The 12,593-nt window shown below is 39.8% G+C and overlaps 1 protein-coding gene across 22 annotated transcripts in view; it reads right to left on the bottom strand.

Moving 5' to 3' along the window:
• Positions 1-11,060, bottom strand: part of c2cd5 (C2 calcium dependent domain containing 5) — a 41,871-nt gene extending 30,811 nt beyond the window's left edge. For 10 of the 22 annotated variants that reach the window (XM_047385634.1, XM_047385642.1, XM_047385647.1 and 7 more), the window contains exons 1-8: positions 10,771-11,060; positions 10,219-10,321; positions 6,938-7,024; positions 6,633-6,804; positions 6,450-6,545; positions 6,117-6,272; positions 5,805-6,030; positions 1,670-1,830 (exon numbers count right to left, since the gene is read on the bottom strand). In XM_047385634.1, coding sequence (XP_047241590.1) covers positions 1,670-1,830; positions 5,805-6,030; positions 6,117-6,272; positions 6,450-6,545; positions 6,633-6,804; positions 6,938-7,024; positions 10,219-10,308 — 988 coding nt within the window. In that variant the 5' untranslated portion in view covers positions 10,309-10,321; positions 10,771-11,060. Of the gene's footprint in view, positions 1-1,669; positions 1,831-2,436; positions 2,553-5,804; positions 6,031-6,116; positions 6,273-6,449; positions 6,546-6,632; positions 6,805-6,937; positions 7,025-10,218; positions 10,322-10,770 lie in introns of those variants that run through there. The other 12 variants (XM_047385762.1, XM_047385799.1, XM_047385778.1 and 9 more) reach the window with 5 other exon arrangements.
• Positions 11,061-12,593: the final 1,533 nt, after the last annotated feature.

The following is a 12,593-nucleotide window of genomic DNA, read 5'->3' as shown; positions in this document are numbered from 1 at the left end:
GAGGTTTCAGAGGAGAAAGAAGAAGTATGAATTAAAAAAAACAAATAATAATGAAAAAAATGGAGAAAAGAGGAGGAGAGAAGGTTGAAGGACTGCTGGCCCACTCCTGAAGGGTCTGGAGGCAGCTGTGGTGAGAGGGTTCTTCAGACTAAATGCTGTACATCGTTTAATCATTTCATTAACTGAAATTGTAGCAGCGTCTGAGCTGGTATAACCTATGATAGTATGATTACCTTTATCAGAAATACCTGGGTAATGTGGCATCATCAAAAAGAAAAGATTTAGTTTTATCCGAAAACGAAATTGTGACCATTATTCATACTGCTGCTAATGTATATATTACACTGTTATGATATCATTCTTATAGCTTTATAATCATATTTAGAACATCATGGTTATTTCTTGTTTTGACAGTAAAATGGAACAAGTAAAAAAGCGAGTGAATGTGTTTAACTTTGTTTAAAATCAGATTTACCCATTTCATGTTTTTATAACTCAGATTTTAAAGCTATGGGTTTTTTTAAAGACCAGGGTCTAAACTCTAATCAAGTCTTGGAGGGAAAAGCCGGTGCATGCTAAAGAATCAGGGAGCCAGAAGGGTGTCATAACATGATTTGTAACCGTTAATGGACAGAATTTTGAATAATAACTAGATTACCACTAGTTAGAAGTATTCTAAAGTAAACCGGCTAAATGCTTAGACTACTGTGCTAGTGTTACAGGCTTCAGCTGTGAGCTTGTGCTGGGCTGTTTATTTTACCAGCAGACATCCCAACTGGTCTTTTCAAACATAATTAGCCTAGAGAAAGTGATGGTAGCCAAGCCATAACTGTCTGTGGTTTTTGCAACTAAATAGTCTTCATCAACCCCATTTTTTATTTTTAAATAATATGACAGATTTATGGGAATTCCTCTCCCAGTGACACAAAGCTGATTGACAGCTCCTAGCAACAGGCGGGGGACGGGGAGTACTACTGTGACCCCGCTCCTGCCTGGCACTAGCATCTGCGCTGCGAAATCGGACCGTGTCCCGACAGTGCTAAGTCCAGACGCTCAATAAGCACTGAGGAAAGCTTTTATCAACTAATGTATCTGTAGTTGTCTGAAGACTGCCCACTACCCTAATGCGTCTCCCCTCAAGCAGGTCTAAACCTGGCCCACCCCACGTAGAAATACGAAAACATGCACCATTCTCTGGTGTTTTATAAAAGAAGTGGAAACTCCTGGACTGGTGCAACACAAAATACAATTGCTTTTGAGATTCTGAACGTATTAAACCTTGAAAACTGGAATCAGGCCCATGTTTAATGGTTGCTGATGAGAAAACAGCCCTCTCGTGAGACACAGTGCTTCTAACACCATACAATAAGTGGGGAAAAGCTAAAAACAGAGATCTGGTGCATCTTAAAACAGCAAATACATTTTCCTTAGAGCAAAACAAAAAGATACACCAGGCCACTGAGGATGGGTGGGTAGCAGGGTATGGCCAAATATTCACAAACACAAATCACAACAAAAGTGTTAATAACAAAAATCAAGTATAAAAAATGTGGAAATAAATACGAATAAACAAAATAAACAAAAACCATTACCATAGCAACACCAGAAGTTGGTGTTAGGAGTACAGAGTGATGAGAATGAAGGAGGGGTATGGGCAGAGTGTTCTTACCCGTCTTGGGCGTCAAACTGAGGTCAGTGTCTGATGATGAGGACTGACGGCTGCATGGCTTGCTGGGAGAGAAAGGGGGAGGAGAGGAGGAGGAGGTGGGGAGGGCTCGGAAAGGGGTAGGCGGGCCGGAGGACGAGGTCAGATCCTCACCAAAAACCGGCCTGCCAGGAGAACATGACACACACGAACACTCGTCAGTCACCGCCTCACCCTCGGAGTGTTCCTCCGTGTGTGATCATATGTGCAATGTTCCTCCTAAGTGGGGAAGGTTTCAAATGTGTGACATGTTTGCTTTGGGTGAGGTGCGTTTTCGATGTGCTATGGATGGCTGGGAAAACTAAAAAGCAAGCATAGAAAACAAAAGGAGAACTCACAGAGAAAGGCACGCAGACACACAACAATAAAAGCAAGGTGGCAAAACATAAAAAAAGGGTCAAAAATCTACAGGATGACAAGCTGAAGCATGTGTCCCATTAGAGTGGAGCAAAGGTCAGGGGAATGTAGGGACACAGTATGCCTTTCCTCCGAAAATCAATAAGATGCTGCTGCTCATGATGAACAATTGAAAAAAAAAAGACACTAGTATCACCATTTAGCATTTTATCAAATGAAGACTATTTTCCTGCCTTTTCTGGCACTGATCTGCCTTGTAAACTACTCTCACTCCAAATATAAACTCCCCTTTTTCTTAACATTCAGTAAACACATTTTTTATTTAAAGTTTGTCTTGTTCCAGCGAACTGCTTTCCTTCGCTGCCTCTGCGTACCAGTGAAGATGAGAGTGGGAACAGAAACAGAGAAGTTCTGGGACAGTCTCTGGGAGCTGCAGGCTGAATGCACTGGGCTGTTGTGGGTGGAGCGACATCCATGGGCAAGGGGAGACCTGGGCCGACCAACACACAAAGAGAAAGGGAGAAAGAAAGAAAGACGCAAGACCGATTTGGACATAGGTGAGAAATGTCCCAATCCAAATGTAGGTAGAGAGGAATTTTTTTTAAAAAGCACACAAGAACCAACACAACATTGCAGCTACGTAAAAACGTAGGCCAAAAAGAAATGAAAAGCAAGAAACCAGCTTACCTCACTCACACAGACACTGTGTGCCCAGTTTTCTGACTTAAAGTCATGTAAAAGCAACAGGAAACTCATGCACTGCAGTCATCTTTACAGACCATGAATGCAAACAACATAAAATGGCCAAAACAAACTCTTATAAGACATTTTTTTTACTATCCACATTAATCCAATACTGATATTAAGTCGGGTAAAGAGCAAATTTCATCACATTTTAGATCCAGCCTCTTTATTGGTTTTGAAAGTAGAAGCAGAAGCAGCACCTCCCTAAAACAGAAAAGCACAACTATTTATAGGTTTCATGCCAAAAAAAAAAAAAAGACCTTAAAGGGAATATGTCGAATTGATGTGTAGCTGCTTAGTGCCAACACAGAAAATGAGGGAGTCGGCGCTCGTACTTTCCTATGCAGGAAAGGTTTGTGATATTCATGAAAATAAATAGGGGAATATTTCTCCACACCAATCAAAAACTGCACAGTGGCGCAGTTGGTAGCACTGTTGCCTTGCAGCAAGAAGATCCTGGGTTCGATTCCCGGCCTGGGGTCTTTCTGCATGGAGTTTGCATGTTCTCCCTGTGCATGCGTGGGTTCTCACCGGGTACTCCGGCTTCCTCCCACAGTCCAAAGACATGCCTGTTAGGTTAATTGGTCACTCTAAATTGACCTTAGGTGTATGAATGAGTGTGTGCATGGTTGTTTGTGTGTTACCCTGCGATGGACTGGCGATCTGTCCAGGGTGTACCCCGCCTCTCGCCCATAGACTGCTGGAGATAGGCACCAGCTCCCCCGCGACCCACTATGGAATAAGCGGTAGAAAATGACTGACTGACTGACTATAACCATTTGATTTAAATGTATTACCTATTTAATTGTATTGTGCAAGAACTGCATGTGTGCACTCACTTTTGAACTATGCATCTAGCATTAATTAATTAGCATTAATCCCAGATCTAACATCTGCAGTAGTGTAGAGTTTAAACAGCTGTACACCAAGTCACTGTACCAAAGCTGCAGGGGTAGTTGAAAACTCACTGTAAAAACCAAATTATTCACTGTAAGGTATTGTGATCACCTCTGGCTTCTGATGGTGTACTGCCACAGTCCAGTCTATGGAATAGCGGTAGAAAATGACTGACTGACCAATCAAAAACAGACTACATTGTAAAGGCTTTTGATCCCAGTTATGCGATAACTGGAAACTTGAATTTAGGGGCAGAAACATAAACACAGTTTATGCCACAGTGACAACAAATAGGCAGTGAGTAAACAAGTAGACCATTAAGGCAAACATGGGTGTCGTTTGTGAGCATAAAGTTACTAAGGTAAGAAAATGTGCTGCATTTTATTTTAGGTGTCCTGTCTATTTGTTTGATTTTGATAAAACAATTAAATTCTTGACCAATGTTCCTGATACATGTTTATCCACTATAACCAAACCACAATATGGTGTCCCTAAAATAATATTTTGACCGCTACATTACTGTAATTTAGTTTGGTCATCACATATAAAACACAGTCTGATTATGTGTAAAAAGTGAGACTTTCATCGGCTCCCATTCACTGTTGATAAGTTTTTACACAACTAGTAAATGTCTGTTTAATATAATGTTGTTATATATGGTATCAGTTAGGAGAAAATGGAGAGCTGACGCCTGTGTGCAGAACCGGAGCAGAAATTACAGTGTCTACTGGAAGGTTGCCACTATTTCTGCTTTTTTTAATTACAATGTTCGTAAAAAGCCGTCATTCACAACTAAGGTGAATTGTAGGCAGACTCAATGTCCTGCTCCTTACTTTACAAATCACCAGATAAATCTCCATTTGAGCTCACGAGTGAGTGAATAATTTGCGATCACTACTTGTGTTTCCGGTGACCAGTATGTTATACATTGCTAGAAGCAAACAAGTTTAGTGTTCTGTACATAATAAACACTGTTTGGCAACTTTCGGCTGCGTAATCAGCTGCCTTGTTCTTGTTTTCTTTCTTTTTATTTTTTTAATGGATTATTTAACTTTGAACATAAAAATTAACATTACTATAAGGATAGAAGAAAACTATAATATATCCCCTTAAAACTGTAATACGTTTAAGATGTGTTTATTTAATTGTTCCGTCTAAAAATAAAAAAGCATATAAGCCATCAAATGTTTTCAGGTTTCCAACACTTAGATACGACCTGAGCCTTGGACCATCTTACATCAGCCTTTTGAAGAGCTTGTTTTTCCCTTTGGATGTGTCATTTTCATGTTGCTCAAGGCTGGCGTATCCTGATGAAACCATTTTAAGTAGAGATGCACCAATCAGGATTTTCCTGGCGGACAAACATTTCCATTTTTATCCATGATCTGACCAATTCGGATTTTGATGGAAGTACAAAATTTGCCTCATTGTCCCTGACCTTCAGCTCATTTTAATTATGCACTAAAAAAAAAAAAGGGCATCAAAATCAATTTAGATGCATTTTAGTTGATTTTTCAGACTACCAATCGGGGCTGATCAAAGAAAAATGGCTGATTCCAAACTCTATCAAGCTGATTGGGGCATCTCTTATTTTAGACACATGAAACTTGGGTCATCTGCTCCAAAACAATAAATGATAAGCAGAAGCCAACAAAGAGACAGAACAGCATTAAAAGCAGAGCCAAACAAAGGTGCTAAATACTCATCGCAGCGTTGAGCACTGAAACATGCAGAAGCAGAGCAGAAGGCCAAGCAAGTGCAGCTTAAAAGGAGAGAACAAGGCGAGGAGAGGGGCTGAGGATGGCTTTATGTGTACTGAATGTGTGTGTCTCAGGTTATGTTCTGTGCCATTATTTCCATGATGCAATACAAAAAAGACACAACACACATAAAAGAGACAGACAAATTCTTAACACTGAGACACACACAGGGCTGTAAACAAAAAAAGGGACGGTAAAAGATAGCATACAGTACATTTTGTCCACACTGTCTCCCTCTCATGCACACACAGCTCTTCCTCATTCTCACAACCATGATCTGCAGTAAGATCTGCACATCGACGGAGGAAAGGTCCATGCCTGTGTTCTCAGTCTATACTCACTCCTTTCCATCTTTAGACGGGGAATTGCAGGCATTGGAAGCAGGCGCTGTGTTAGGGTGCGTGTTCACGAGGCTGCCGGAGCTGATTTTTTCCAGAGTGCAGGCGGTACCTATGGCCCGGACCACCAGACCAGACTCTCCCTCCAAGTCAAAGCACTGCAGGTAGCCAATCACTGCATTCCCACCCATCTCCAGAACTTTTAGCCCTATTTTCCTCTGCAGCTCTCCTGAATAAGGAGAAACGCACAGTCATGTTAACAAGTCACAAGTGAAACAAGTTCCAAATCAGAGGATTAGTATTAGGCCTTCATACCAGACATAAGAGAGATGAGTCTCTGACGTGCTTCGTTGGAAGCCCGAGGAGTTCTAATGCGGTCTATCCACTGGTATTCTGGGTCCTCATTCACCACCAGTTCCTCTACAAACCCGTGGACCATGGCTGCCCGGTTGCCCCGAGGAATAGATGTGGCTGCGAGTAAAATTCAGACAAACAGCCCGCCAAGTGAAATTAAGTTTCAATTCAAAGCTTTACCTCAGCCACAACTCCATATTTGCACATTTCTAACACTGACAGCACTCGTAAGTTGAAGTTTCATTGATAGAAAGAAATGACATCTTTTGATGTATTGTGAATTAAAGGACATACTACAGAAAAACTTGACCCCACAAGACGACTGCCTGAAACGGTTCAAGTCGTTGAAAAGCTCCACTTTTACAAGGACGTTGATCTCTCCTCTGATGCCTAGAGAAAAATAACATGGACACTGTAACAAAAGGCAGCACATATTATAGTTTTGTATCTGTTCATCACTCAAGTTGAGTCTTATACCATGGATGGTGTCATAGATGGGAAACCAGCCAGAAATGACAGAGGCAGCCTCAGTACATAGCAGAGGATCAATGTCAATGTAAACTTTCCCTATGGCATCATTAGCGCTGTATGTATCATGGTCCAACACAGTGATCTGCAAGGGTTCATCCTGCAAGTCCTCATCATCAACCTACACAGTAACAGAGGGAAAAGGACAAAGGTTAAAATAAATATGGACTATTTAGGTTTACATAAGCCATGCTGAAGCAGTGATGTGCATTAATTATACCACAAAGTCCCCCTTAAATGCAAATCCATTTTACCTCAAACTTGAACCATTCTGAGTTCCACTGTGGATTAAGGGACTTGGGACAAACATCTGTTTTGAAGGTTGTGTTTCCAAACTTGACCTGGGAAATTAAAGAAATCTTTTAACATTTTAGTTAACTCATTCCAACGTGAAATCTTTTGTCCAGTTAGCGCAGAATGTTGTTCAAAACTCACACAGTAAAGAGTGCAACGATATTAATATGCAGTTAAATTATAAAGTCAAAACAACTGTTATCCCAAGGTACTTTACAAAACGAATGGGTCCCATTCATATCCGGAAGGACAGTATATCATCACATCATATAGTCAGATTCAGGTCCAAAAAAACACATTCTAAATCAAAGCTGCAGACAACTGAGTTCAGAGTGCCCATTGGTAAAAGGTTATCCGTCTAGAGGCAGCCAACTGCATCAAGCCATTGGCTTCGCAGCTTTTCTTTATCCTGACCAAGCATGTGGTTTCAGTGGAAAAGAAGAACTCCCTTTTAATTTCTCTCAAAACGTGCTGCATAGATGTCCTGACATCTCAGCAGCTCTGCAACACATTAAAGAAAACAAACTTTTTTTTTTAAACTACACTAAAATTATTATTTATAATAATTCCCAAAATATTCTGTTATATGGCTGAAATTCTTTTATTTTAAAATGAAATGGGATATTATAAAAGCAAATATTTTTTACAATATTATTACTGAAGGTGGTGCATAAAATAAGTTGTATTTTTAGCAAATAGTTGTTGTTTTTTTAACTGCCGTTGCTGTAGTTTTTAAAGTTGCTGTTAGAAAAATAACTAAAGAAAGCCGTGATGTTTTAATCATGTCAGGAGAAAAACCTAATACGCAAATAGCTCCAGGGATCTATTTTTGGAGTTGTTCTTGCATTGCTCCACTGATATGTTAAAGAGCCGAAGTAATGAAGTTCAATGCAGTCATCCTGATGGTGATTAATCAAAACACAACTTAATAACACCTAACCAGGATTTCTTTTATTTAATCCCTATATTGATTTTACAAGCACGCTTTAATGCCAACAAAATTGTACATTTGCAACTAGAGCTACAGACGTTGATGGGCAAAACCTAATTTCATCATTTATTGAAAATAATGCCATGAAGTGATTAGGAAAAGTAGATATATCATCTGCAACATATTGTACATATACAATAGATCAGATAAAAGGGAATTACGTATAACATACCACATACAAAAACCAAAATATCCAAAGAAACAAATATGAATAAATCTTAAAACGTTGCCATCTTTTATCCTAATCATTGATGTCCAAGTAACCAAAATCTGAACATACTTTTTGTAATTTAGGTGTTTTGCTGTTTGATATTGAAAGACTAAGTGAATCGCACCTTATTAACACACCTAAAAAGCCACAGTGTGTGAATGTGTGTGATCTGTAACTATCTTTAAACAAAATACAGGTCCTTCTCAAAATATTAGCATATTGTGATAAAGTTCATTATTTTCCATAATGTCATGATGAAAATTTAACATTCATATATTTTAGATTCATTGCACACTAACTGAAATATTTCAGGTCTTTTATTGTCTTATTACGGATGATTTTGGCATACAGCTCATGAAAACCCAAAATTCCTATCTCACAAAATTAGCATATCATTAAAAGGGTCTCTAAACGAGCTATGAACCTAATCATTTGAATCAACGAGTTAACTCTAAACACCTGCAAAAGATTCCTGAGGCCTTTAAAACTCCCAGCCTGGTTCATCACTCAAAACGCCAATCATGGGTAAGACTGCCGACCTGACTGCTGTCCAGAAGGCCACTATTGACACCCTCAAGCAAGAAGGTAAGACACAGAAATAAGTTTCTGAACGAATAGGCTGTTCCCAGAGTGCTGTATCAAGGCACCTCAGTGGGAAGTCTGTGGGAAGGAAAAAGTGTGGCAGAAAACGCTGCACAACAAGAAGAGGTGACCGGACCCTGAGGAAGATTGTGGAGAAGGGCCGATTCCAGACCTTGGGGGACCTGCGGAAGCAGTGGACTGAGTCTGGAGTAGAAACATCCAGAGCCACCGTGCACAGGCGTGTGCAGGAAATGGGCTACAGGTGCCGCATTCCCCAGGTCAAGCCACTTTGAACCAGAAACAGCGGCAGAAGCGCCTGACCTGGGCTACAGAGAAGCAGCACTGGACTGTTGCTCAGTGGTCCACAGTACTTTTTTCGGATGAAAGCAAATTCTGCACGTCATTCGGAAATCAAGGTGCCAGAGTCTGGAGGAAGACTGGGGAGAAGGAAATGCCAAAATGCCAGAAGTCCAGTGTCAAGTACCCACAGTCAGTGATGGTCTGGGGTGCCGTGTCAGCTGCTGGTGTTGGTCCACTGTGTTTTATCAAGGGCAGGGTCAATGCAGCTAGCTATCAGGAGATTTTGGAGCACTTCATGCTTCCATCTGCTGAAAAGCTTTATGGAGATGAAGATTTCATTTTTCAGCACGACCTGGCACCTGCTCACAGTGCCAAAACCACTGGTAAATGGTTTACTGACCATGGTATCACTGTGCTCAATTGGCCTGCCAACTCTCCTGACCTGAACCCCATAGAGAATCTGTGGGATATTGTGAAGAGAACGTTGAGAGACTCAAGACCCAACACTCTAGATGAGCTAAAGGCCGCTATCGAAGCATCCTGGGCCTCCATAAGACCTCAGCAGTGCCACAGGCTGATTGCCTCCATGCCACGCCGCATTGAAGCAGTCATTTCTGCAAAAGGATTCCCGACCAAGTATTGAGTGCATAACTATACATGATTATTTGAAGGTTGACGTTTTTTGTATTAAAAACACTTTTCTTTTATTGGTCGGATGAAATATGCTAATTTTGTGAGATAGGAATTTTGGGTTTTCATGAGCTGTATGCCACAATCATCCGTATTAAGACAATAAAATACCTAAAATATTTCAGTTAGTGTGCAATGAATCTAAAATATATGAATGTTAAATTTTCATCATGACATTATGGAAAATAATGAACTTTATCACAATATGCTAATATTTTGAGAAGGACCTGTATTTGTTCTGAATAATTTATACATATTTTCATGCATCACCAGCAGCTATGCAGATTACGCTTTTCAAGAAACAAACTACTATCAGTTTCAGGTTTTTGTATTTTGTTTAATTCTGGATGTTTTCTAATGTAAACAGAGCTTCATGGAGAGTGTCCAGTGTATACATTTTTGATGGTGTTAAGATTTAAAAGCTTTGAATAAAAATAGAAAATCATTGCAGTGAAATTATCTCCTACCTCCACAAAGGCATCCGTTAGATCACTTGCTCTGTCCATAACAGGTAAGTGGCGCCCTGCCACAATTTTGGCCTTCAGTTTCCCAGGCATGGTCTAGTTTAACCTGTGAACGTATGTCAATAACAATAAATGTAGGCACAAGCCTACAGCTAACAAGTTTATTAACCAATGCTGCTGTCCTCAAGTTAACGGTGGTAAAACTGATGCCTAGTTATTACAAAACATGTCTAGTATAGAGAGATTTGTGCTCAAATTTCTATCTCATAAGTAAATAAGTTCACTTTTCTAACCTATTCCAAGAACGCAGTGATTAAACTGAGTCGGAACATGAATACCAAGTAGCCCTATATTACCATGACGGCGCCAACAAGTTAGCTAGATTATGTTAGCAAAGAAGGCTATGCTGAAAGCCACTTAGGTTAACTGCATTGCAGTCAAAATCTCGTTAGCTTTTGGTTACCTGATCGGCCATGTTTTTATGACCATCCCTGCAGAGCAACATATTTTACAAAACAAACCTCCTACTACCACTGTGAACAATAATATCCTTACCCGTGCTACAATATAAAGAAACCATTAGCCGTTGGAGCGATAGTAGGGTCGTTTCACACGGACATTATTGATGCCTGACCTCCGTGTTTCTCCCATAACACGACACGTTGGTTCCCAGTCCCCACACAGGAAAGTGTTAGGAGATATCCACTGGCTGATATAACGTGTTACATGTGAGTGAATCACAGTACATTTCAATAGTAGTAACAATATTACTTCAGCGCGTGATGCCGACGGCCAGCTTGATAAGGATCGTGATGAATGAGTTTTCCGACTGTTCAGTGTGCTGCGTTCACGTAGGTTTGTAAATCGTACTACACACTTAAAATGAAGCAAACAAAAACTAATTCAAATATGTCGATAGAGATATATTTACTGAAAATATGTGATCGCACGTCTTGAATAATACTCAGTGTTGAAATTATTTTTAATGGACGTTTTATATATGTATATCTTCGTCACAACGTTTCAACCCAGTTCATTAAACACAGCGTTAAGGTTTGGAGTGGGCATGCGCAACATTCAGAGAGAGTTCAGACTTCCATGGGACGCTTACGTGAAGGAGGCAGTTTTGCTGTCTTTTTTTCCTTACATGACTAATGCTCTCTGTCTCAACAACTTCTTGCCCCTGGTTATTTATAATGAAAAAAACATATATATATATATGTTGTTGTTCATTGTACTGTAGAAGAAAAAAGATACATAATTTTATTTTATAAAAAAATCTGAAAGTATGATGTGCATTTGTATTTAGCCCCTTTACTCAAATACCAATAAAATGCATTCCAGCCAACAGCCTCAAACATCAGACCAAAGAACACAGAAGAGAACAACAACCCTAAAAATACAGCCAGAGCTAAAATGATTGGGTGTAAATCAAAGAAGGTTATTGTTTTAGATTGGCCCAAAGTTCCGCTTTGCTCTCAATGAAGACATTTAAATTATAAATATATACAAATGTCATAATGTGTGGATTTGGAGAAGGGCCCAAGTGCAGACAGGAATGTGGGATGAGCATAATGAATAATAATTGAATAAAAGGCATACAGGTGAGCACAAGGAGAACAGAACCAGGAACACCGGCAGGGTAATGGGAGCAATGGAGAACCAGGCTGCGAACGGGTAGTAACGGGCATGGTAACGGAAGATGAACAAATGAAAAGCACAACCTCAAAAACTGAGGGAGGCGTGGAGAATGACATTGGATCCAGGTAAATCAGAGGATAATGTAGAGCAGCTGGGGCAGAATGGAAGCAGGGAAACTGAGGGAGGGAGACTAATTAACACAGAGGGAGCTGAGACACAAAGAAACTACTAGACAAGGGGAAACGAATAATACTGACAAACAAAATAAACTAGAATACACAGGGAACAGAACTCAAGAAAAAAATAAGAACCTAAACCTAAAGGAATTAACTAATATGGCACTGACAAAGATAAAATAGACTTTTGTTCAATTCAAAATTTAAAATCACATTTTACAAATTTGGATTATTTCAAAAAGACTTAGGAAGAAAAACAGCCCTTACGTTGTTAGCACTGTCCTGTTTCCCAATTTTAGTCCTTGGCAATGCTGCCCTGCATGTTTTGTGTGTTCCTGCTCCAACTCACCATTTCAAAGGAAATAATTACCTAAACTTGTAATCAGGTTTAGCAGAGGCCTGTTAAAGAGCTGTTATTTCAAATCAAGTATGAAGGAGGACACAATCTGAAACATGAGAATTTGCCCTGAGGGGCTGATAAACAGTGCCTTAGGCTCGAAATTGAACAAAGAAAGGGTGAATGTTGCATAATAAAAAAAATAATTCTTAAGTAATGCTCTG

The sequence above is a fragment of the Girardinichthys multiradiatus genome, chromosome 2 (genome assembly GCF_021462225.1).
Source record: "Girardinichthys multiradiatus isolate DD_20200921_A chromosome 2, DD_fGirMul_XY1, whole genome shotgun sequence".
NCBI lineage: Eukaryota > Metazoa > Chordata > Actinopteri > Cyprinodontiformes > Goodeidae > Girardinichthys > Girardinichthys multiradiatus.
This window is presented reverse-complemented; position numbering and strand designations above follow the sequence as displayed.